At 43.3% G+C, this 23,500-nt stretch overlaps 1 protein-coding gene across 1 annotated transcript in view; it reads left to right on the forward strand.

The window, feature by feature from the left end:
* NAT9 (N-acetyltransferase 9) overlaps positions 1 to 23,500 on the forward strand; it is a 404,101-nt gene that overhangs the window by 354,983 nt on the left and 25,618 nt on the right. Inside the window, exons 5-6 of the mRNA XM_068264519.1 lie at positions 72 to 131; positions 216 to 310. Coding sequence (XP_068120620.1) covers positions 72 to 131; positions 216 to 310 — 155 coding nt within the window. The remainder of the gene's footprint in view (positions 1 to 71; positions 132 to 215; positions 311 to 23,500) is intronic.

Raw genomic sequence — 23,500 nt, forward strand, 5'->3', positions numbered from 1 at the left:
GAGCAACACCCCAAAATAGCTAGTATTTTTTTTTTCCTGGGTTGCTAATGGTCATTTTTTTCACCTTCTAGAGCCTGCATATCGAGGCAAGGGGCTTGGTGAAGAGTCTGTTCGGCTTATGTTATTCTACGGTGAGTCTTATCAGCTATTTCTCAGTGCTAAATTAGTTGTAAAAACTGATGTATTTTAATCTAAATTATTGTGTACATTTTCAGGTGCTTCTACTTTGAAAACAACTATATTTCAAGCTAAAATAGGACAGGAGAATATAAAGAGTGTTCAACTCTTCAGTAAATTTCATTTTGAGGAGGTAATAACTTTAAAATGCTTGTTTATCAGTCATCATATATAGAACAGCATGAGCACCTCTAGCATTAAAATTGCTCTGTAAGAATAATCTTAAATTGTAATTATGCAACAACTTTACAAGATTTAGATTTCACCCTTAATGCTACATTTCCGAATGATAAAGATAGTGTATAATTGAGCTGAGAGGCCCTCAAAGAATGAACAATTACTGCCTGATCTCTTTTATGCTGATAACACACTGGGGATATTTTTTAAATTGCAGTTGCTGTGGAAACAGTCACTGATTGGTGTGAAATGAATAGCTACAGATGTGGAATTTGCTGTTACATAGTTATTTTGGCTGAAAAAAGACATACGTCCATCGAGTTCAACCAGTACAAAGTACAACTCCAGCCCGTCCCCCACATACCCCTGTTGATCCAGAGGAAGGCGAAAAAAAACCCCACAAGGCATGGTCCAATTAGCCCCAAATGGTAAAAATTCCTTCCCGACTCCAGATGGCAATCAGATAAAATCCCTGGATCAACATCATTAAGCATTACCTAGTAATTGTAGCCATGGATGTCTTTCAATGCAAGGAAAGCATCTAAGCCCCCTTTAAATGTAGGTATAGAGTTTGCCATAACGACTTCCTGTGGCAATGCATTCCACATCTTAACCACTCTTACTGTAAAGAACCCTTTCCTAAAAAAATGGTTAAAACGTTTTTCCTCCATGCGCAGCTCATGTCCTCTAGTCCTTTGAGAAGGCCTAGGGACAAAAAGCTCATCCGCCAAGCTATTATATTGCCCTCTAATGTATTTATACATGTTAATTAGATCTCCTCTAAGGCGTCTTTTCTCTAGACTAAATAAACCCAGTTTATCTAACCTTTCTTGGTAAGCGAGACCTTCCATCCCACGTATCAATTTTGTAGCTCGTCTCTGCACCTGCTCTAAAACTGCAATATCTTTTTTGTAATGTGGTGCCCAGAACTGAATTCCATATTCCAGATGTGGCCTTACTAGAGAGTTAAACAGGGGCAATATTATGCTAGCATCTCGAGTTTTTATTTCCCTTTTAATGCATCCCAAAATTTTGTTCGCTTTAGCTGCAGCGGCTTGGCATTGAGTACGATTATTTAACTTGTTGTCGATGAGTACTCCTAAGTCCTTCTCCAAGTTTGATGTTCCCAACTGTATCCCATTTATTTTGTATGGTGCTAGACCATTGGTACGACCAAAATGCATGACTTTACATTTGTCAACATTGAATTTCATCTGCCATGTATGTGCCCATATAGCCATCCTATCCAGATCCTGTTGCAATATGACACTATCTTCCTGAGAGTTGATGATTCTGCACAATTTTGTATCATCTGCAAAAATAGCAACATTGCTCACTACTGCATCTACTAGGTCATTAATAAATAAATTGAAGAGCACTGGACCCAGTACAGACCCCTGTGGGACCCCACTGCTAACAGTCTCCCATTTTGAGTACGATCCATTGACCACAACTCTTTGTTTTCTGTCCATTAGCCAGTTCCCTATCCATGCACACAAACTCTTCCCCAGTACTTGCATCCTCAACTTTTGCACCAGACTTCTGTGGGGAACAGTGTTGAAGGCCTTTGCAAAGTCCAAGTATATCACATCTACAGCATTCCCAATATCCATATTAGCATTCACTACCTCATAAAAGCTGAGCATGTTAGTCAAACAGGACCTGTCTTTAGTAAACCCATGTTGATGCTGAGAAATAAGATTATTTTCTACTATGAAGTCATGTATAGTATCTCTTAGTAACCCCTCAAATAGTTTGCATACAACTGATGTTAAGCTTACAGGTCTATAATTTCCTGGATCAGATTTTTTGCCCTTCTTAAATAATGGGAAAACGTGGGCTGTACGCCAATCCACTGGGACTCTGCTAGTTGCAAGAGAGTCACAAAAGATAAGATAAAGGGGCTTAGCTATAACTGAACTTAATTCCCTTAGGACCCGAGGATGCATGCCATCCGGGCCAGGTGCCTTGTCTATTTTTAATCTATTTAGTCTTGCCTTCACGTCTTCCTGAGTTAAGTATTTAATATTACAGTTAGAAGATTGAGACTCTTCTACCTCTGTAATTTGCAACAGTGCTGTTTCCTTTGTGAAGACAGAAGCAAAGAAAGCATTTAATAACTCTGCCTTACCTTGGTCATCCACCATTGAGTTCCCACCCTCATCTACTGAGCCATCTTTTTTTTTTTAACAGAGAATTTTTATTGAAGTTTTACACTGGTTATATACAGTAACAACCCCATATAAACCTCCACCCACCATCCCACCACCCTACAGAACCCCTCCCGGGGAGGCCCTTCCCCAATAGGCATAAATCATTCCAGTATCAGTTATAACATTCATTTCATATAATCCAAAATAGAAATATTACGTTAGTCACAATGATCACAAACGTCATACACCATATGAATTACCGTGTCAGGCAGTTACATATGTAGATCTTTAACACTAACAGTGATATCCAGATTGGGAATGACAGAATTATTGTTTTCCACCCAGCAACCCCAGACTTTATCAAACTTAGTGGGATGGCCTCTGGTCTGGTATGTAAGACAGTACAGAGGGATTAATTTTGATTAATCAGAGATTTGTAGTCATTTACAGAAGGGGCAGTCTGAGATTTCCATTTAAGGAGTAGACATTTCCTGGCGTAGAATAATGCTAATTTGAGAAATAGTTGCTTGAGCTTACCACATGTGGCATTGTCAATAATTCCCAACATTGAGGCCTTAAATGAGAGATCCACTGGTTTTTGTAGGATTTGAGTTAGTAAGAGGGTAACCTGATACCAAAACCTCTGGACCAGTTCACATTCCCATACACAGTGAATGAATCCTGCGTCAGGGCGTCCACACTTGTAGCACTCCGTGCCCGTACCCCGACCCATTTTAGAGAGCTTGAGGGGGGTATAATATATTTGGTCACTTGATCTGAATTAGTTTATCATTGGCACTGATTACACTGGGCCTGAAAGAAGTTTCTACCTCTGAACAGTCTGATGGGGAGAGTTCGCAAAGATCAGATTGCCATCTAGCTTTAAGGTAGCCATACACTGGTCGATTTGCCATCAGATTCGACCAACAGATAGATCCCTCTCTGATCAAATCTGATCAGAGAGGGATCGTATGGCTGCCTTTACTGCAAACAGATTGGGAATTGATTTCAGCCTGAAACCGATCACAATCTGCTGAGCTGCCACCCCCCGGGCCCCCGCATACATTACCTGAAGCCTGGTCCCGGGCATCTTCTCCGCATCGGCTCCTGGCGGGCATCTTCTCCGCATCAGCTTCCGCATCCCGGCATCCGGCATAACTTTCTGTCACTCCAGTGACAGCGGAAGTTCAAATAGAGCACCCTTTATTTGTACTTATGCTGTCACTGCAGTGACACAGGAAGTTATGCTGGATGCCGGGATTGCGGAAGCTGATGCGGAGAAGATGGGAGCCAGGAGGTGATGCGGAGAAGATGCAGAGAGCCAGCTTCAGGTAATGTATACCTGCGTCGGTCGTACGCCGCTAGCGATGCGCTCCTTACCCGCGACGATCGACGCTTGGGGAGCGCCAAGCCACCACATGTCGTCGGGAGACGCAGCGTGGATAGTGCTAAGCGGGGGTTGGAGCTACCCCAAAGAAAGCCAGTAACCATTGAGTCTATTTTTACAAAGAGGTGCTTAGGAATGTATAAAGGGGAAGCTTGAAGAATATATAGGAGTTTGGGAGCGCAAACCATTTTGATTATTGTGGCTTTGCCCATCAGGTTAAGTGGCAACTTGCCCCATGTTTTAAATTTATCTCCCAGAGACCCAATTAAAGGCACAAGATTAGACTGGATAAAATCCTCTACCCTTCTGGTTATAGTTACGCCTAGGTATTTAAAAGAGTCTGCTACCATTAATTGAGAGGAAGAATTTGTCTTATCGGCCTCAGGGTCCAGCGGGAAAAGGACGGATTTAGTCCAGTTCACCCTCTGCCCAGAGACTGATTGAAAGGAGTCATACATTTTAAATACTTCTACCAACGAGGGGCCGGGATCCGCTAAATATAGAAGTATGTTGTCCGCATAAAGTGAGATGCGTTCCTCTATTTTCTGTACCCGAAGTCCTTTAATTGATTGGGAAGATCTTATATATTCTGCAAGGGGTTCCATTGCTATGGCAAACAATAGGGGGGATAAGGGACACCCTTGTCTCGTACCCCTGTGTATCATAAACGGTTTGGATATATATGAATTAACCCTTAGTCTGGCCCGGGGGCGAGCATATAAAACATCAAACCACCTCCTGAACATCTCCCCGAAGCCCATTTTATACAGAACTGCCCTCATGTATGGCCACTCCACAGAGTCGAAAGCTTTATGCGGGTCTAAAGACAGTATAACTCTGGACCCTTTATTACTATGGGGGAATTGTATGTTAGAGAATAGGCGCCTATTATTGGATTTAGTGGACCTACCGGGGATGAAGCCCGTTTGATCTTCATGGACTAATTTGGTAATATGTTGATTAAGTCGATTGGCCAGGACTTTTGCTAATATTTGTGCGTCAGTATTAATTAACGAGATAGGTCTATATGATTCACAAAGATCAAGATTTTTGTTGGGTTTAGGAAGTAGGATAATCAGGGCCTCATATAATGAGTCAGGAAGTGCTCCAGTCTCCAATGAGTGGGCAAACATCTTAGCTAGTTTGGGAATAGATATTGCTTTACTTTTAAGATACCATTCCGATGGAATTCCATCCAGACCTGGTGTTTTGCCTTTTTTAAAGGATTCTATGGCTATAGAAATTTCAGCCTCTGAAATGGGCAAATCCAACTCCAACCTGGCGGACACGTCAAGGATGGGTAAATCTATTTTGTTTAAAAACAAGTCTATGGACTTCGAACACTCACCAATTTTACTGGCATAAAGATCTGAGTAAAATTCAAAAAATTCCTTGGCTATATCTGCCGAGGTAGTGCAGAATGTACCTGCCGTTGAAAGTATACGTGGGATGTCATTTAAGGATTCATTCGTTCTCAGCATATATGCTAAGAGTTTGCTGCATTTGTTACCAAATTCAAATGATTGTTGTTTGGAAATGATCTCCCTGCGCCTTGCCCGTCCCACCACCTCCAACTCATAGGTTCTTCTTGCCATAGCCCAGGTTTCATATGTATCAGGACCGGGAGCAAGGATAAGTTGTTTTTGCTTCATTTAATTTATTCTCATGAAACTCCTGCGAAGCTTGAGTGTTTTGTCTGATTATAGACATATAGGCTCTAAACGTCCCCCTCAGCACTGCCTTACCTGCATCCCAGCATATGTTAAAGTCAGCTGATCCTGTGTTTTCAGACCAGAAGAGTTCCATAGACTCTTTGCATGGGGTTAGGATTGTCTGGTCCTCCAGCCACCATGGACCCATTCGCCAATGATTTGATTGCTTCTCCTTAAGGCATCTAAGATCACATACCATTGGTGAATGGTCTGATATACCGTGAGAAAGGAATTTTATCTCCTCTACTAGTGTCAGTAAGTCCCTAGTGCCTAGGCACATATCAATCCGAGACATTGATTTAAATTGGTCAGAGTAGCATGAAAAATCTGCTTTTTCAGGAAAACGCCATCTCCATATATCCATTAATTCTAATCTTGACATCCATTCATTCAGCGCGGGAAAGGCCCGCAGGCTTTTGGACAGTTTGTCTTTTTGTGGGTCTGTGACCGCATTAAAATGTCCGGCTATCAAGATAGGATTATCTAAATTATCTCGGATTTTACTGGTCAAGGCATCGAGGACTGAGACAGAGAAGGGAGGAGGAATGTAAAGAGATACCAGCGTGAGTTTTTTCCCTTTAACCACCCTGGCGTTCTATTAAGATCGCCAGGGCGGCTGCGGGAGGGTTTTTTTTTAAATTAAAAAAAAACTATTTCATGCAGCCAACTGAAAGTTGGCTGCATGAAAGCCCACTAGATGGCGCTCCGGAGGCGTTCTTCTGATCGCCTCCGGCGGCCAAAAGTAACACGGAAGGCCGCAATGAGCGGCCTTCCGTGTTTTGCTTACTTCGTCGCCATGGCGACGAGCGGAGTGACGTCATGGACGTCAGCCGACGTCCTGACGTCAGCCGCCTCCGATCCAGCCCTTAGCGCTGGCCGGAACTATTTGTTCCGGCTGCGCAGGGCTCAGGCGGCTGGGGGGACCCTCTTTCGCCGCTGCTCGCGGCGGATCGCCGCAGAGCGGCGGCGATCAGGCAGCCCACGCGGCTGGCAAAGTGCCGGCTGCGTGTGCTGCTCTTTATTTCGTAAAAATCGGCCCAGCAGGGCCTGAGCGGCAGCCATCGGCGGGGATGGACGAGCTGAGCTCGTCCATACCGCTAAGATGGTTAATGGCTACTGTAATTATTGTGAATCTACCTGCCGCATCGACCTGGACACTAGATACTGTGCCTGGGAAGCTTTTACTGATTAATACTGTTGTGCCCCTTGAGAAGGAGGGAAAATGAGAGACGTGATAACTAGCTATCCAGGGTTTATTTTAATGAAAGTACTTTACCTCCAGTTAAGTGTGTCTCTTGCAGGCAGATTATGTCTGGTGAGAGTTTTTTCAAATTATCAAACACCAATCTACGCTTGATAGCATTGTTCAGACCTCTGACGTTCCAAGAAACTATACGTAAATTAGCCATGATCAGAGAACATGGTGTATGACTGAGCTATTGGATTATTATTTAGTATATCTGGGAAAAAATGGTTAGTGTACCAAGGTTGTAGGGCCCCCCTTCCCCAGTCCCCAACTACTCTACAAAAACCCCGAACCCCTGACCCACCCCACTCCCTGATTGTTACTCCAGGAAGCTTCATTCCCCGAACTTACTTAACTTGGGTGATTTAAGTGGCCAGCCCTCCCCACCCGTGTTAAGTAGATTATTTTTAAAAGCCTACACTCACACACCCGTCCCATGCCTGGGGTAGGTATACAGGCTTATTTAACTGTCGGTCAAGTGATAGTCCCGATTGAAGCTTTATGAGAACACTTAAAAAGGGATAGCTAAATTGTGGTACATAGAAATAAACAATGTGGAACCATTTGGCTCCAAGTTGCGCATATGGCATAGCGTCAGTTCTAGCAGATTTACCACATTTAACTCTATAACACAAGAAAATGCATATATATAAAAGGCAGTACTTGTCGTAAGGTTGAAAGACATAGAAAAGTAGAAAAAAAACGAACTGGTGAAAGAGCCTCTCACTGCCTAAACAAGTCACGGTACAACAGGATAAAACTGTATGATCTAAGAACTTGTGTGAAAGGTACATATAACACCATAGGTATTGAAAGGATTGCGTACTGACCAGAGACAAACTCCGTTTGTCACTCTGGAAGGCCTTGTTCATCGAACCATTGAGAAACTTCCTCTGCCGTGAGGAAGAAGTGAGCCTTACTACCTTTCATAACTTTCAGTTTTGCAGGATACAGCATATTATATGGCAACTGGTTGTCGCGTAGTCTCTTCTTAACGTGAAAAAGGTGGCTCTTTTCTTCTGTGTTTCTAATGAGAAATCTTGGTAGATGGAGACTTTCACCCCTTCAATAAAGAGTTCTGGTTGGTTTCTAACTTCTCTCAAGATGGCGACTTTATCCCTGAAATTTAAAAATTTCATCACAATCGGTCGAGGAGCTGCTCCTGGTTTTGGCGGGCCCCTAGGCACTCTGTGCGCTCTCTCTATGGCATAGGCGTGCAAAACAGTTAAATCTGGTAGACTCTCCTTAAACCAGTTTTTGAAAAAAAATTTCGGGCTGGAGGCCTTATGCTTTTTCTGGGACACCCACTAGCCTGAGGTTACATCTGCGTGCCCTGTTCTCCAGATCATCAAGCTTGGCAGAGTGGGCCGAGGAAGAGCCAGTCACCCTTTGTAAATTTTGTTGCATGGGAGCGACCGTATCCTCCAGGTCACTGACTCTGCGCTCAATCTCCTTAGTGCGATCTTTAACCTTAGACAAGTCATGCTTGACGAATGAAAGGTCAGACTGAATGGTGTCCAGCCTGGTTGTTAAGGATGTGTGCAGGTGCTTTATAGCCTCCATAATTTCTGCTCTAGATGGCTCCTCTGCAACCTGATTTTCTTCCTCCATTATGTCATCACTTAATTCTTCACCCACAGATAGTCTGTTCCCCCGAGGCTACTCCCCGCTTGGGTGAGAGTGTTTGTGCAGATTGGGTTGTTGCATGATTGCTGGGAGATCCTCTGACGGGCTTCTGATGTGGGTTAGTGCCGACACGAGGAGAGGAGGTGGAGGCCTGCGACCCTCCCACCCTGCCCGTCCCCTGTCTGTCTTCTCTCCCTTGTGCGTTGTTTTTCCCCTTCTGCTTGTATTTTTTGGGTAAGGAGGGGGATACAGGCTGGGTCAGCCGCTTGCTTGTGCTCCGGTGTGTGAGAGCTGGGAGGCACTTCTTCCCTCACCGTGGCTGCAGGTTGGTGAGCTGCAGGTGCGTCGGTGCCATCTTGGCCTGCCGCGCGGGCGAACCACACGAGTCTTTCAGCTGGGCTTGCTGCCTTCTGGTTGCTTTGTGAGGCCATCCCTGAACACCGCTGTGATCTCCTCAGCCTCTGGGACCAGACCAAGGGCGGCTGGGCGAGCTTGGATATCAGGATACCGGCGAATTTGTCACGGGTGGGAGAGAGCTGGAGATCCGTGCTTCCTCACAGCTCCATGGCCGGCCATGCCCCGAGCCATCTTAATGGCTCAAACTCCAGCCGTGTATTCCCAGCATTAGTTTTGAAAGATTAAACAAATATATTCTAAAATGCCCTGGGGTTGTTGGTGCTCCTAGAAAACATGATAATATAATTGGACTAGATTTTTTTTTTTCATTTAAGTAGCTGTTCTCTGTAATTTGTAATCGTGCAATCAGTCATTAGGCTATTCAAATGCAGAAAAGTAGTAACTCTCCTGTTTAGTGTCATTATGTGTCCCACTCTAAACATTCCTCCATTATCAGTGAAAATGCAGCAGCGCTACAAGGGAGAAGATGGGCACAGCGATAGATTTTTTTTAGTTAATTTATTTAAGTATTTATATAATGCCAATATATTGCGCAGCACTGTACAGTATATTGTCTTGCCACTAACTGTCCATCAGAGGAGCTCACAATATAATCCCTACCATAGTTATATGTCTATGTATGTATTGCGCAGTGTATGTATCATAGTCTAGGGGCAATTTAGGGAGAACCCAATTAGCTTATTTGTATGTTTTAGGGATATGGGAGGAAACCTGAGTACCCAGAGGAAACCCATGCTAACACAGCGAGAACATATAAACTCTTTGCAGATGTTGACCAGGCTGGGATTCGAACAGGGGATCCAGCACTGCAAGGTGAGAGTGCTACCCACTATGCTGCTCAGATAAGGCCGGAGATGATCAGAATAAGATGGTACTGTGCCAGATTTGCCAGCAACAGCACCATCTAGCAGCAGCCAGTTATCTTATGTCTGACTACAGGGAGTGCAGAATTATTAGGCAAATGAGTATTTTGACCACAACATCCTCTTTATGCATGTTGTCTTAAGCTGGCCATACACTGGCCCGATTTGCGGCCGTTTCGACAGCAGATTCGATCACTGGGATCGAATCTGCTGCCAGTCGTTCACGCTAAACGCACCCGCCGATCCGATTTCCTCCCGAAATCGGATCGGTTCGTCGGTCGTGTCGTGCGGAAAAATATCGTCGATCGCCCGCGGGTAGGGAGCGCGTCGCTAGCGGCGGCCGATCCGATGAGGTATACATTACCTGACGCTGGCTCCCGGGCATCTTCTCCGCGCTGCACCGCTCTGTTCCTGCTTCCATCCCAGCGTACATTAACTTCCTGTGTCACTGCAGTGACCAGGAAGTTCAAATAGAGGGCGCTCTATTTGAACTTCCTGGTCACGGAGTGACACAGTGTACGCTGGGATGCAGTGCGGGGTGCAGCGCGGAGAAGAGGACCCGGAGCCAGCTTTAGGTACTGTATACGGGGGGGGGGGGGGGGGGGGGCAGGCGGCAGGGGCAGCTCAACAGATTGTGATCGGTTTCAGGCTGAAACCGATTCACAATCTGTTTGCAGTAAAGGCAGCCATACGATCCCTCTCTGATAAGATTCGATCAGATAGGGATCTCTCAGCTGGTCGATCTAATGGCAAATCGACCAGTGTATGGCTACCTTTACTCCAAGCTGTATAGGCTCGAAAGCCTACTACCAATTAAGCATATTAGGTGATGTGAATCTCTGTAATGAGAAGGGGTGTGGTCTAATGACAACACCCTATATCAGGTGTGCATAATTAATAGGCAACTTCCTTTCCTTTGGCAAAATGGGTCAAAAGAAGGACTTGACAGGCTCAGAAAAGTCAAAAATAGTGAGATATCTTGCAAAGGGATGCAGCACTCTTAAAATTGCAAAGCTTCTGAAGCGTGATCATCGAACAATCAAGCGTTTCATTCAAAATAATCAACAGGGTCGCAAGAAGCGTGTGGAAAAACCAAGGCACAAAATAACTGCCCATGAACTGAGAAAATTCAAGCGTGCAGCTGCCAAGATGCCACTTGCCACCAGTTTGGCCATATTTCAGAGCTTCAACATCACTGGAGTGCCCAAAAGCACAAGGTGTGCAATACTCAGAGACATGGCCAAGGTAAGAAAGACTGAAAGACGACCACCACTGAACAAGACACACAAGCTGAAACGTCAAGACTGGGCCAAGAAATATCTCAAGACTGATTTTTCTAAGGTTTTATGGACTGATGAAATGAGAGTGAGTCTTGATGGGCCATATGGATGGGCCCGTGGCTGGATTGGTAAAGGGCAGAGAGCTCCAGTCCGACTCAGATGCCAGCAAGGTGGAGGTGGAGTACTGGTTTGGGCTGGTATAATCAAAGATGAGCTTGTGGGGCCTTTTCGGGTTGAGGATGGAGTCAAGCTCAACTCCCAGTCCTACTGCCAGTTTCTGGAAGACACCTTCTTCAAGCAGTGGTACAGGAAGAAGTCTGCATCCTTCAAGAAAAACATGATTTTCATGCAGGACAATGCTCCATCACACGCGTCCAAGTACTCCACAGCATGGCTGGCAAGAAAGGGTATAAAAGAAGAAAAACTAATGACATGGCCTCCTTGTTCACCTGATCTGAACCCCATTGAGAACCTGTGGTCCATCATAAAATGTGAGATTTACAAGGAGGGAAAACAGTACACCTCTCTGAACAGTGTCTGGGAGGCTGTGGTTGCTGCTGCACGCAATGTTGATGGTGAACAGATCAAAACACTGACAGAATCCATGGATGGCAGGCAGGCTTTTGAGTGTCCTTGCAAAGAAAGGTGGCTATATTGGTCACTGATTTGTTTTGTTTTGTTTTTAAATGTCAGAAATGTATATTTGTGAATGTTGAGATGTTATATTGGTTTCACTGGTAACAATAAATCATTGAAATGGGTATATATTTGTTTTTTGTTAAGTTGCCTAATAATTATGCACAGTAATAGTCACCTGCACACACAGATATCCCCTAAAATAGCTAAAACTAAAAACAAACTAAAAACTACTTTCAAAAATATTCAGCTTTGATATTAATGAGTTTTTTGGGTTCATTGAGAACATGGTTGTTGTTCAATAATAAAATTATTCCTCAAAAATACAACTTGCCTAATAATTCTGCACTCCCTGTATGTCCGGCATTGGTGCTATGCTGGAAAATGCCAATGTCGGACATAGTTCTACATAGGACTGAAAATGGTTAAAGGCCATTGCACACATCCAATTTTGATTGACCAATTTTACCACTTCATGCAGTATGAGGGACAACACATTTTGAATTATTTTGACAGATAATGTAGCTAAGCTCTCATATTACAGGAAAGTGGTAAAATTGGCCAATCAAAATTGGATGTGTGTACTGGCCCTTGGTCTGAAGAGATTATAAAGTGTATTATAGACAAGACAAGACAAATAACATTTATATTGCGCTTTTCTCCTTGTTGACTCAAAGCGCCAGAGCAGAGCAGCAGCCACTAGGGCGCGCTCTATTGGCAGTAGCAGTGTAAGGGAGACTTGCCAAAGGTCTCCTACTGAATTAGTGCTGGCTTACTGAACAGGCAGAGCCGAGATTCGAACCCTGGTCTCCTGTGTCAGAGGCAGAGCCCTTAACCATTAAACCATCAGCCAACTGCCCAGCTTGTTAAAGATAAAGACTGTCCACGCAGTTGGATGTTCCTGTTACAACAGTTGCAAAGATTTTAAGGTCCATGGATGTAAGATGTATATACTCTATACTCTAGAAAAATGTTTGTGATCAGGCGAATCTGGCGAACTGCCATAGACTTCAATGGGCAGGTGAATTTTAAAACCTACAAAGTTTCTGGCCACAAAAGTGATGGAAAACTTGTTTCAAAGGGTCTAAAACCTAGACAGGGGCATGGCGGAGGTGGATCCATGCCAAAAATCCGACCAAAAATTACAGAGTTGACGCAGAGTCCGGTTTTAATCCCTAAAGGGCAGAAATCACATTATGCATAGCTCTGGGTGTCAGTGGACTGGGAAGTGTCACACACAAAAAAAACACAGGAGACTGATGTGCTAGCCCTCAAAAGGCCTGTTTGCTTTTACAGCTAGTGAGGAACAAGGGCACATGCCTAGCTAATGCTTTCCCTACCTATCTGCAGCAAGTCTGACCCTGCTCTCAATAACAGTCAGCACAGCAGCCAGCAGAGAATTAATCCAATATGGCCACCGCAGCTGCTTTTTGATAGGTGGGGTGGGGGTCCAGGAAGGGGTGCTAGCTGATTGGCTGCCATGTGATTCTGTTATTGGCAGGGTTCTCAAACTTGACACAGTTGGTCACTGGATGACTGGGATTAATATTCAGGAAAGTGGGTGGAGCCTACAACAGCCAATTAATGTTCACCTAATGATTTTCAATTGTATTATTTACATTGCTGCCATTTTTACACTCTTAATGGCAGAGGCTTCAAATCTGGTACAGTCAGTCCCTGGGAATCTGGGGTTTAAATTCTGAAAAGGTGGCGGGCTACAAACAGCCAATAAGATATGTTTAATTTCAATGGAGAAATGCAATTTATTGATGCCAAGGATCCCAAAGTTTATAAACTTGGTCATTGAGTGACTGTGTGTCAAAATTAGAAACAGCCAAAAATAACTAACTTTTTACATGGGAAATATAAGCTGCAGCCATTCTTACACTGTTAATGGCAGGGTTCTCAAACTTGGCACAGTTGGTGACTGGGATTAATATTCAGAAAGTAAGTGGAGCCTACAACAGCCAATCAAAATTCACCTATTGATTTTCAAGGGGAATATTGAAACTGCTGCCATTCTTACACTGTTAATGGCAGAGGCCTCAAACCTGCTACAGTTGATCATTAAGTGACTGGGGTTCAAATTCACTAAAGGGGCGGAGCCACAAACAGCCAATCTGATTTCTTTGCTGGATAAACTGCTTCCATTCACACAATTTTGATGCCAGGAACCCAAATTCTCACAAACTTGGTCATTGAGTGACTGTGTGTCAATATTACAAGAAGTAGGTGGAGTCAAAATCAGATTTCCCTGGGAAAATGTAAGCTGCAGCTCTTCTTCACTGTTAATGGCAGGGTTCTCAAACTTTGCGCAGCTGGTTACTGGGTGGCTGGGATTAATATTCAGAAAAGTGGGTGGAGCCTAAAAAAGCCAATCAATATTCACCTGTTGATTTTCAAGGGCAATATTAACATTTCTGCCATGCTTGCACTGTTAATGGCACAAGCCTCAAACCTGGTACAGTTTGTCATTGGGTTCAAATTCAGAAAATGGGGCAGAGCCACAAACAGCCAATCAGATTTATTTGCTGGATAAACTGCTTCCATCCACACAATTTTGATGCCAGGAAACCGAAAGCTCACTGTGTCCAGGTTACAAAAAGTGGTCAGAGCCAAAATCAAATTTCACTGGGAAAATATAAACTGCAGGCCTTCTTACACTGTTAATGGCATGGTTCTCAAACTTTGCCCAGATGGTCACTGGGTGACTGAGATTAATATTCAGGTAAGTGGGTGGAGGCTATAATAGCCAATCAAAATTCACCTGATGATTTTCAAGGGGAATATTTAAATTGCTGCCATTTTTACACTGTTATTAGTAGATGCCTCAAACCTGCTACAGTTGGTCATTAGGTGACTGGGGTTCAAATGTGGAGAGGGGCAGAGTCACAAACCGCCAATCTGATTTATTTCATTTCTATGGGAATATACAAATTATTTATGCCAAAACTCACAAACTTGGTCATTGAGTGTTTGTGTTTTAGGGTTAAAAAAATAGGCGGAGCCGACACCAGCCAAATAATAATACCCGGGCAACACCGGGTCATCAGCTAGTAAGTGTATATTTATTGGTTTGGGTAAAAGTTATAGCATTTACAAACTATGGTACAAAAAAGTGAATTTTGAAGCAGCTCTGACTTTTCTTGAGGTGCTACAATGTCAGGATAGTATAAATACCCCCCAAATGACCCCATTTTGGAAATAAGACACCCCAAGGTATTTGCTGAGGGGCATGGTGAGTTAGCAAAAAATGACACTTTGTGACAAAAAAAAAAAAAAAGATTTTATTTTTTGTCACAAGTTAGCGGAAAATAACAGTGACAAAAAAAAAAAAGTTTCCATTTCTGCTAACTTGTGACAAAAAAATAAAATCTGCCACATACTCACCATGCCCCTCAGTAGACACCTTGGGGTGTCTACTTTCCAAAATTGGGTCACTTGCGGGGTACTTGTACTGCCCTGGCATTTGTGGGGGGGCTAAATTGTGAGCACCCCTGTAAAGCCTAAAGGTGCTCATTAGACTTTGGGCCCCTTTGCACAGCTAGGCTGCAAAAAAGTGTCACACATATGGTATCGCTGTACTCAGGAGTAGTGTGATGTGTTTTGGGGTGTATTTTTACACCTACCCATGCTGGGTGGGAGAAATATCTCTTTAACCACTTTATCCACAAGTCAGTAGATATACGTCCTCTGTGACTTCATCTAAGCCACAAGTCAGTAGATCTACTAATTTGTACATTATTAGCAATTATAAGGAGTGCAATAAAAATTGTAAAAAAGAAATTAGGCAGGCAAAGATTGAAGCTGAAAAACAAATCGCTAAGGATATCAAATCTAACCCAAAAAAGTTTTACAAGTACATTAACTCTAAAAAAAGAAAGGTTGACTGTATAGGACTCCTAAAGGATGAGGATGGGAACTCAATGGTGGATGACCAAGGTAAGGCAGAGTTATTAAATGCTTTCTTTGCTTCTGTCTTCACAAAGGAAACAGCACTGTTGCAAACTACAGAGGCGGAAGAGTCTTAATCTTCTAACTGTAATATTAAATACTTAACGCAGGAAGAAGTGAAGGCAAGACTAAATAAATTAAAAATAGACAAGGCACCTGGCCCGGATGGCATGCATCCTCGGGTCCTAAGGGAATTAAGTTCAGTTATAGATAAACCCCTTTATCTTATCTTTTGTGACTCTCTTGCAACTGGCAGAGTCCCAGTGGATTGGCGTACAGCCCACGTTTTCCCATTATTTAAGAAGGGCAAAAAATCTGATCCAGGAAATTATAGACCTGTAAGTTTAACATCAGTTGTATGCAAACTATTTGAGGGATTACTAAGAGATACTATACATGACTTCATAGTAGAAAATAATCTTATTTCTCAGCATCAACATGGGTTTACTAAAGACAGGTCCTGTTTGACTAACATGCTCAGCTTTTATGAGGTAGTGAATGCTAATATGGATATTGGGAATGCTGTAGATGTGATATACTTGGACTTTGCAAAGGCCTTCGACACTGTTCCCCACAAAAGTCTGGTGCAAAAGTTGAGGATGCAAGGACTGGGGAAGAGTCTGTGTTCATGGATAGGGAACTGGCTAATGGACAGAAAACAAAGAGTTGTGGTCAATGGATCATACTCAAAATGGGAGACTGTTAGCAGTGGGGTCCCACAGGGGCCTGTTCTGGGCCCAGTGCTCTTCAATTTGTTTATTAATGACCTAGTAGATGCAGTAGTGAGCAATGTTGCTATTTTTGCAGATGATACAAAATTGTGCAGAATCATTAACTCTCAGGAAGATAGTGTCATATTGCAACAGGATCTGGATAGGATGGCTATATGGGCACATACATGGCAGATGAAATTCAATGTTGACAAATGTAAGGTCATGCATTTTGGACGTACTAATGGTCTAGCACCATACAAAATAAATGGGATACAGTTGGGGACATCAAACTTGGAGAAGGACTTAGGAGTACTCATTGACAACAAGTTAAATAATCGTACTCAATGCCAAGCAGCTGCAGCTAAAGCTAACAACATTTTGGGATGCATTAAAAGGGAAATAAAAACTCGAGATGCTAGCATAATATTGCCCCTGTTTAACTCTCTAGTAAGGCCACATCTGGAATATGGAATTCAGTTCTGGGCACCACATTACAAAAAAGATATTGCAGTTTTAGAGCAGGTGCAGAGACGAGCAACAAAATTGATGCGTGGGATGGAAGGTCTCACTTATCGAGAAAGGTTAGATAAACTGGGTTTATTTAGTCTAGAGAAAAGACGCCTTAGAGGGGATCTAATTAACATGTATAAATACATCAGAGGGCAATATAATACCTTGGCGGATGAGCTTTTTGTCCCTAGGCCTTCTCAAAGGACTAGAGGACATGATCTGCGCATGGAGGAAAAATGTTTTAGCCATTTATTTAGGAAAGGGTTCTTTACAGTAAGAGTGATTAAGATGTGGAATGCATTGCCACAGGAAGTCGTTATGGCAAACTCTATACCTGCATTTAAAGGGGGCTTAGATGCTTTCCTTGCGTTGAAAGACATCCATGGCTACAATTACTAGGTAATGCCTAATGATGTTGATCCAGGGATTTTATCTGATTGCCATCTGGAGTCGGGAAGGAATTTTTCCCTTTAGGGGCTAATTGGACCATGCCTTGTAAGGGTTTTTTCGCCTTCCTCTGGATCAACAGGGATATGTGAGGGAGCAGGCTGGTGTTGTACTTTATACTGGTTGAACTCGATGGACGTATGTCTTTTTTCAACCAAAATAACTATGTAACTATGTAACTATGTACAGAAGCAGTGCTGTGCAGGATTGGGCTTGCTCCTGTGCACATTTCTGGCACTATCTGATGCTGCACTAATTGGTGAATGGGAATATATATTTCCTAAGCTAATGAGATTGATTTTTACTATTAAAAATACTTTTATTTTCGCATTTCATAGTGAAAAATACACTCTGTAGCATTATTTCAGAATCAAATATCATAGTTACATAGTTACTTGGGTTGAAAAAAGACATACGTCCATCGGGTTCAACCATAAATTGCGACCGGAACATCAACCATAAATTGTGACCGGAACATAATCTAAGTTTTGTGATAAGCAGTAAGAATAGCCAAACAAAATGTGTGTTTTTTTATCTACAGTAGCACTTTTTATTTTTAAACTGGAATTGGTAAAACTGAGAAATGTTTTTTCAATTTGTTTCTTTATTTTCCCATTAAAATTCATAGAAAACTAAATTGTTTGAGGGGAAAAATGGCATACAATGAAAGCCTAGTTTGTCTTGAAAAAAACAATATATATTTCATTTCTGTGTCCTAAGTAGGGATAAAGTTATTTCTGATTAAATAAGGACATAGCTAAAATGTCAAAACTGCTCTAGTCAATAAGGGGGAAAAAAGGTCTGGATGCTAAGTGGTTAAAGAACAACTTTTTCATTTTTTTTACACTAAATTGTCCATTTACAGAGATTTTTCTCCCACCCAGCATGGGTATGTGTAAAAATGCACCCCAAAACACATTGTACTACTTCTCCTGTGTACAGCGATACCACACATGTGACCCTTTTTTGCAGCCTGGCTGTACAGTCCAATGAGTACCTTTAGGCTTTACAGGGGTGCTCACAATTTAGGCCCCCCTAATAATGCCAGGACAGTAAAAACACCCCAGAAATGACCCCATTTTGGAAAGACGAGACCCCAAGGTATTACACGAGGGGCAAAGTGAGTTCATATAAAATTTTATTTTGTCACAAGTTAGCGGAAAATGACACTTTGTGAGAAAAACGTTAAAAAAAAATCTATTTCTGCTAACTTTTGACAAAAAATAAAATCTTCTATGAACTCACCATGCCCCTCCGATACCTTGGGGTGTCTTCTTTCTAAAATGGGGTCATTTGTGGGGTCTGTCCTGGCATTTTAGCATCTCCACAATAATTACATGTATTAGGCGTTTCTGCTATACTCCTTATATTGGGCATACGGGTGATGCACTTTTTTTTTCGATAAAAGGAAAAATGAATGGCAAAGATTCTCCACAATAATTACATGTATTAGGCGTTTCTGCTATACTCCTTATATTGGGCATACGGGTGATGCACTTTTTTTTTCGATAAAAGGAAAAATGAATGGCAAAGATTCTCGCAATTGCATTGATCAATGTGGATGAAAAAATATCTGCCGAAAAATGTAAAAATAATAGAGGGGCATGGCGTTTGCCAGGACATAGGAGCACTGCCCACAAAATTTTCCAAACCCACTTTGCTCCTATGCCCTGGCAAACCCGATTAATCCATTCACACCGATCGATGTGGATGTAAAAAACCTTTGCCAGTTTTGATACAAAGTGCTTGCCAAAGCATAGGAACTCCAACACCGCCCCTCAGCTCATATGCCTTGGCAAACGTATCTTACTGCGGAGGAGAAATCTCATCCTGCAGCGCTGCATGCACCGACTTGTGTGTAACCTGACAGACGCGCAATGTTTCTGTTAGGATGCACCATCAGTGCTGCAACTGGTTGGTCGATCGGTCTGTCGGTCGGTCCACCTGGAAGGGTAAAGGATGGAAAAAGAGAGAGAGTGAGAGAAAAAAAAAACAAAACAAAAAAAACAAGCAAGCAGCAATACAATAAAAAAAACAAGCAAGCAGCAATACAATAACATTAACAGTGATAAACTTTATTGAACCTTTTTAACCAAACAATAACATTTGGAACTTAACTTTTTTGCTTACCTTTTTTTTTTGTTTGTTTGTTTTTTGTTTTTTACTTCCGAGGACAAACTGGAAAAGTGGGACTTTCACTGGGCAATTTTCTGCAACACATCGCTCCAGTGACACCACTTTTTATTGTCCCTACTGTCCTGACATCCTACCCTATGCATAGGGGAGTTTTTCGAACAGTTCCACGAGCAGGTTAAGGCTTTAAGAGAGACTACTACCGTGTCTCATGTTCCCTACTCCAATAGCGAACCTGCTCGTGGAACTGTTCGAAAAACTCCCCTATGCATAGGGCAGGATGTCAGGACAGTAGGGACAATAAAAAGTGGTGTCACGCCTCGTTCCAGCCCTCTTACAGACCTGACGATGTTTTCTTGGGGTGTGTTGACCTGGGGTACTCGGAAAGAAATAAGCATAGTGTCTTTCATGTAGCCGGCGAACTACATTAGGGGGATTGGCCACGGCCCCTCTTGGATACAGGAGTTCCGAAACCTCTTTCTGAAATTGAAGGAAGGATCCTGTTGTTCTCCCAGCCTTACTGTAGAGAACAAAGCTGTTGTACATTGCCAATTGAATTAAGTAAACAGACACTTTCTTATACCAGCGTCTGCTCCTTTGGGAAACTAAATAGGGAGCCAACATCTGGTCGTTGAAGTCCACCCCACCCATGTTTAAATTGTAGTCGTGGACGGCGAGGGGTTTTTCCACAACCTCAGTTGCTCGCTGAATTTGGACTGTCATGTCTCCGTGAATGGTCGACAGAAGGTAAACGTCCCTCTTGTCCTTCCATTTCACTGCAAGAGGGTCGTCATTACACAAGGCAGCCCTCTCCCCCGTGCAAGTCAGGTAGTAGTGAGCCATTGGAGGAAGCACCGGTGACTAGGCCGCACGGTGCCACAGCAGGAATTCCGACTATTTTTTGAAATGCTGATAGAGGGCCACACTTGTGTAGTACAGGATCTTCTAAAAAAATTAGCATATTGTGATAAAGTTCATTCTTTTCTGTAATGTACTGATAAACATTAATGTACTGATAAAAGCTTTATGGAGATGAAGATTTCATTTTTCAGCACGACCGAGCACCTGCTCACAGTGCCAAAACCACTGGTAAATGGTTTACTGACTATGGTAGTACTGTGCTCAATTGGCCTGCCAACTCTCCTGACCTGAACCCCATAGAGAATCTGTGGGATATTGTGAAGAGAAAGTTGAGAGACGTAAGACCCAACACTCTGGATGAGCATAAGGCCGCTATCGAAGCATCCTGGGCCTCCATAACACCTGAGCAGTGCCACAGGCTGATTGCCTCCATGCCACGCCGCATTGAAGCAGTCATTTCTGCAAAAGGATTCCCAACCAAGTATTGAGTGCATAAATGAACATAATTATTTGAAGGTTGACTTTTTTTGTTTTAAAAACACTTTTCTTTTATTGGTCGGATGAAATATGCTAATATTTTGAGATAGGAAATTTGGGTTTTCATGAGCTGTATGCCAAAATCATCAATATTAAAACAATAAAAGGCTTGAACTACTTCCGTTGTGTGTATTTAAATCTAAAATATATGAAAGTCTACTGTTTATCAGTACATTACAGAAAATAATGAACTTTATCACAATATGCTAATTTTTTGAGAAGATCCTGTAGTTGTCCACATAGAGATGGTACCCCTTGTGGAATAAGGGTGACATCAAGTCCCACACAATCTTGCCACTGCACCCCAGGTAGTCAGGGCATTGGACCGGTTCCAATTTTGTGTCTTTTCCCTCATAGACCCTAAAGCGATATGTATAGCCTGTGGCCCTTTCACAGAGCTTATACAGCTTGACCCCATACCGCGCGCGCTTGCTTGGGATGTACTGCTTAATGCCAAGGCGCCTGGTAAAATGTACGAGAGACTCGTCTATGCAGATGTTCTGTTCAGGGGTGTAAGCATCTGCAAATTTGGATGACAGGTGGTCTATGAGGGGGCGAATTTTGTGGAGCCGGTCATAGTCAGGGTGGTCTTTTTTCTGACAGGTAGTGTTGTCATTGAAGTGCAGAAAGCACAGGATGTCCTCAAAACGTGCCCTGGACATGGCAGCAGAGTACATGGGCATGTGATATATTGGGTGCGTAGACCAATAGGACCGCAATACATTTTTTTTAGTTAGACCCATGTTGAGGAGAAGGCCCAAAAAGATTTTTAAATTCGAAAACTGTGACCTGTTTCCACTGAAAAGGCTGGGCATGGGAGCTGTTCAGATTGGCGGTAATAAATTGTGTGGTGTTACAGTTGGTCTCTGCCACGACTAAGTCGTAGAGATCCTCGGTGAAGATCAGATGAAAAGTGTCTAGGGCTATCCTCGATGATCTGTCTCCACCTGGACTTCAGACTGGGCGGTGAAAGGGGGCACTACAGGTGCATCGGAATCAGGGAACTTCCAATCAGGGTTTGCCAGCACCTCTGGGAGCCTAGGGGTACTACGGGCCTGTGTTTCTGGTGGCTAAGACCGGGGTCTTACTGCACCTGCCACCGAACCAGTTTCAACTGCCATGCTGGTGCTTGCCACTTCACCAGGGTCTATGGCAGTACTGGTTTCAAGTCCAGGATGTGCTGCGCTGCTGGTGCATGCCTCACCATGAAAACCTGGATCAGCGCTAACACCACTCTGCTGCCCTTGTGGTTGATCCTGCGCCACCTGCGGTCCACTGACATGGGGTCAGGTACACCTGGCGCTAGCAGGGGCCCCAACCTCGTCATCAGAACAATCGGTCATAGAGCCACTGTCCTCTATAGGTTCAAATTCTGAGCCGGATGATTAGTAGGATGAGACGTCCCAATCACTCTCACTCAACTCGGCAAGAATACTGTAGGCCTCTTGCCATTTTGGGCTGCTAAACGCAAGTGCGGCCGAACGATCAGGCCTGATCGGGCAAACACTGCGTTTTTAGTGGAGCCTACTCTAAGGTGACCCTAACGTACTTATATAGATCTGACTGCGATCAGTACTGATCACTTACAGATACTATATAGTACCAATGCTGATTAGCGACAGTGATGATGCTAATCAGCGACTTATTAGTGACTGCGGTGTAGTGGGCTGGGCCCTAACTACCTAACAAAGGTGCCTAGCTAACTCGCTGGCCTGTTTTTAGATCACTAGGATAGTGACGGGAGGAGGGGGGGTGACAATCCAGCCCCACGATCCCGTCGAGATCTGCTCCCGTTAGCGTATGCAGGAAGTACGGTGAGCCGACGGATGTCAAGACCGGTTGCTGGATCGTCAGAGGGTGAAAGTTAATGCGACAGAGCGTGCCAATCCCGTCTAATCTGCTCCCGTTAGCATACGCAGGAAGTACAGTGAACAGACTGACAAAGATTGATCGCGCAGCTGCTGACAATATGTAATTGGACAGTCCCTCACCAATCTCGTCTTACTAGGTTACTGTTACCATGCAGGTCTCATGCACTAGAGACTGCTGGAGGCAAATTTACTATGTGCGCAGTAAACGGTTAAGATTAGTTGGAGGTGCCCATACATGTACAATCCCGATTGTACGTACAACCGGTAAACTAAAAATTTCGATTTTGCGCTGGAAATCAGTTAAATACACTGCCACCACTCTTCTATTTACCAGGAGCGAAGAGACCCCAACGCTATCATAATACTGTAGCTAGCCCAATCACGTTCGACATGCTCCAGTCACCGTTCGGGGAATAGTCACTTCCGAAGGCTTAAAGACTGTGAGCAATGTGACGTTTAAAGAAAGGTTACTGGGTCCATATATGATGCAATCTCGATTGTATCCAATTGAGAAACTAAAGTAATTGATTTCGCACAGGAAATCAGGTACTAGCTAATCCTAGAAGGAATAAACCGTTATTTACAACCTAGCTAGCAAATCAACAATTTATAATCAAATAATAAAACAATGTGGTAGTATGACTGACTCTTCAGAGGGCAGATTTGTTATAGCAGCAATCAGATGACCAGAACAGACACAAGGCTGACCGATAAAATCGTTAGTTTTATTCTAAAACGACATACACACAGCTTAATTTAGCCCACAGATAGATACACCTGTCCGGCAGAACAGATTGGTT

Source organism: Hyperolius riggenbachi, chromosome 12 (genome assembly GCF_040937935.1).
Source record: "Hyperolius riggenbachi isolate aHypRig1 chromosome 12, aHypRig1.pri, whole genome shotgun sequence".
Taxonomy (NCBI): Eukaryota; Metazoa; Chordata; class Amphibia; order Anura; family Hyperoliidae; genus Hyperolius; species Hyperolius riggenbachi.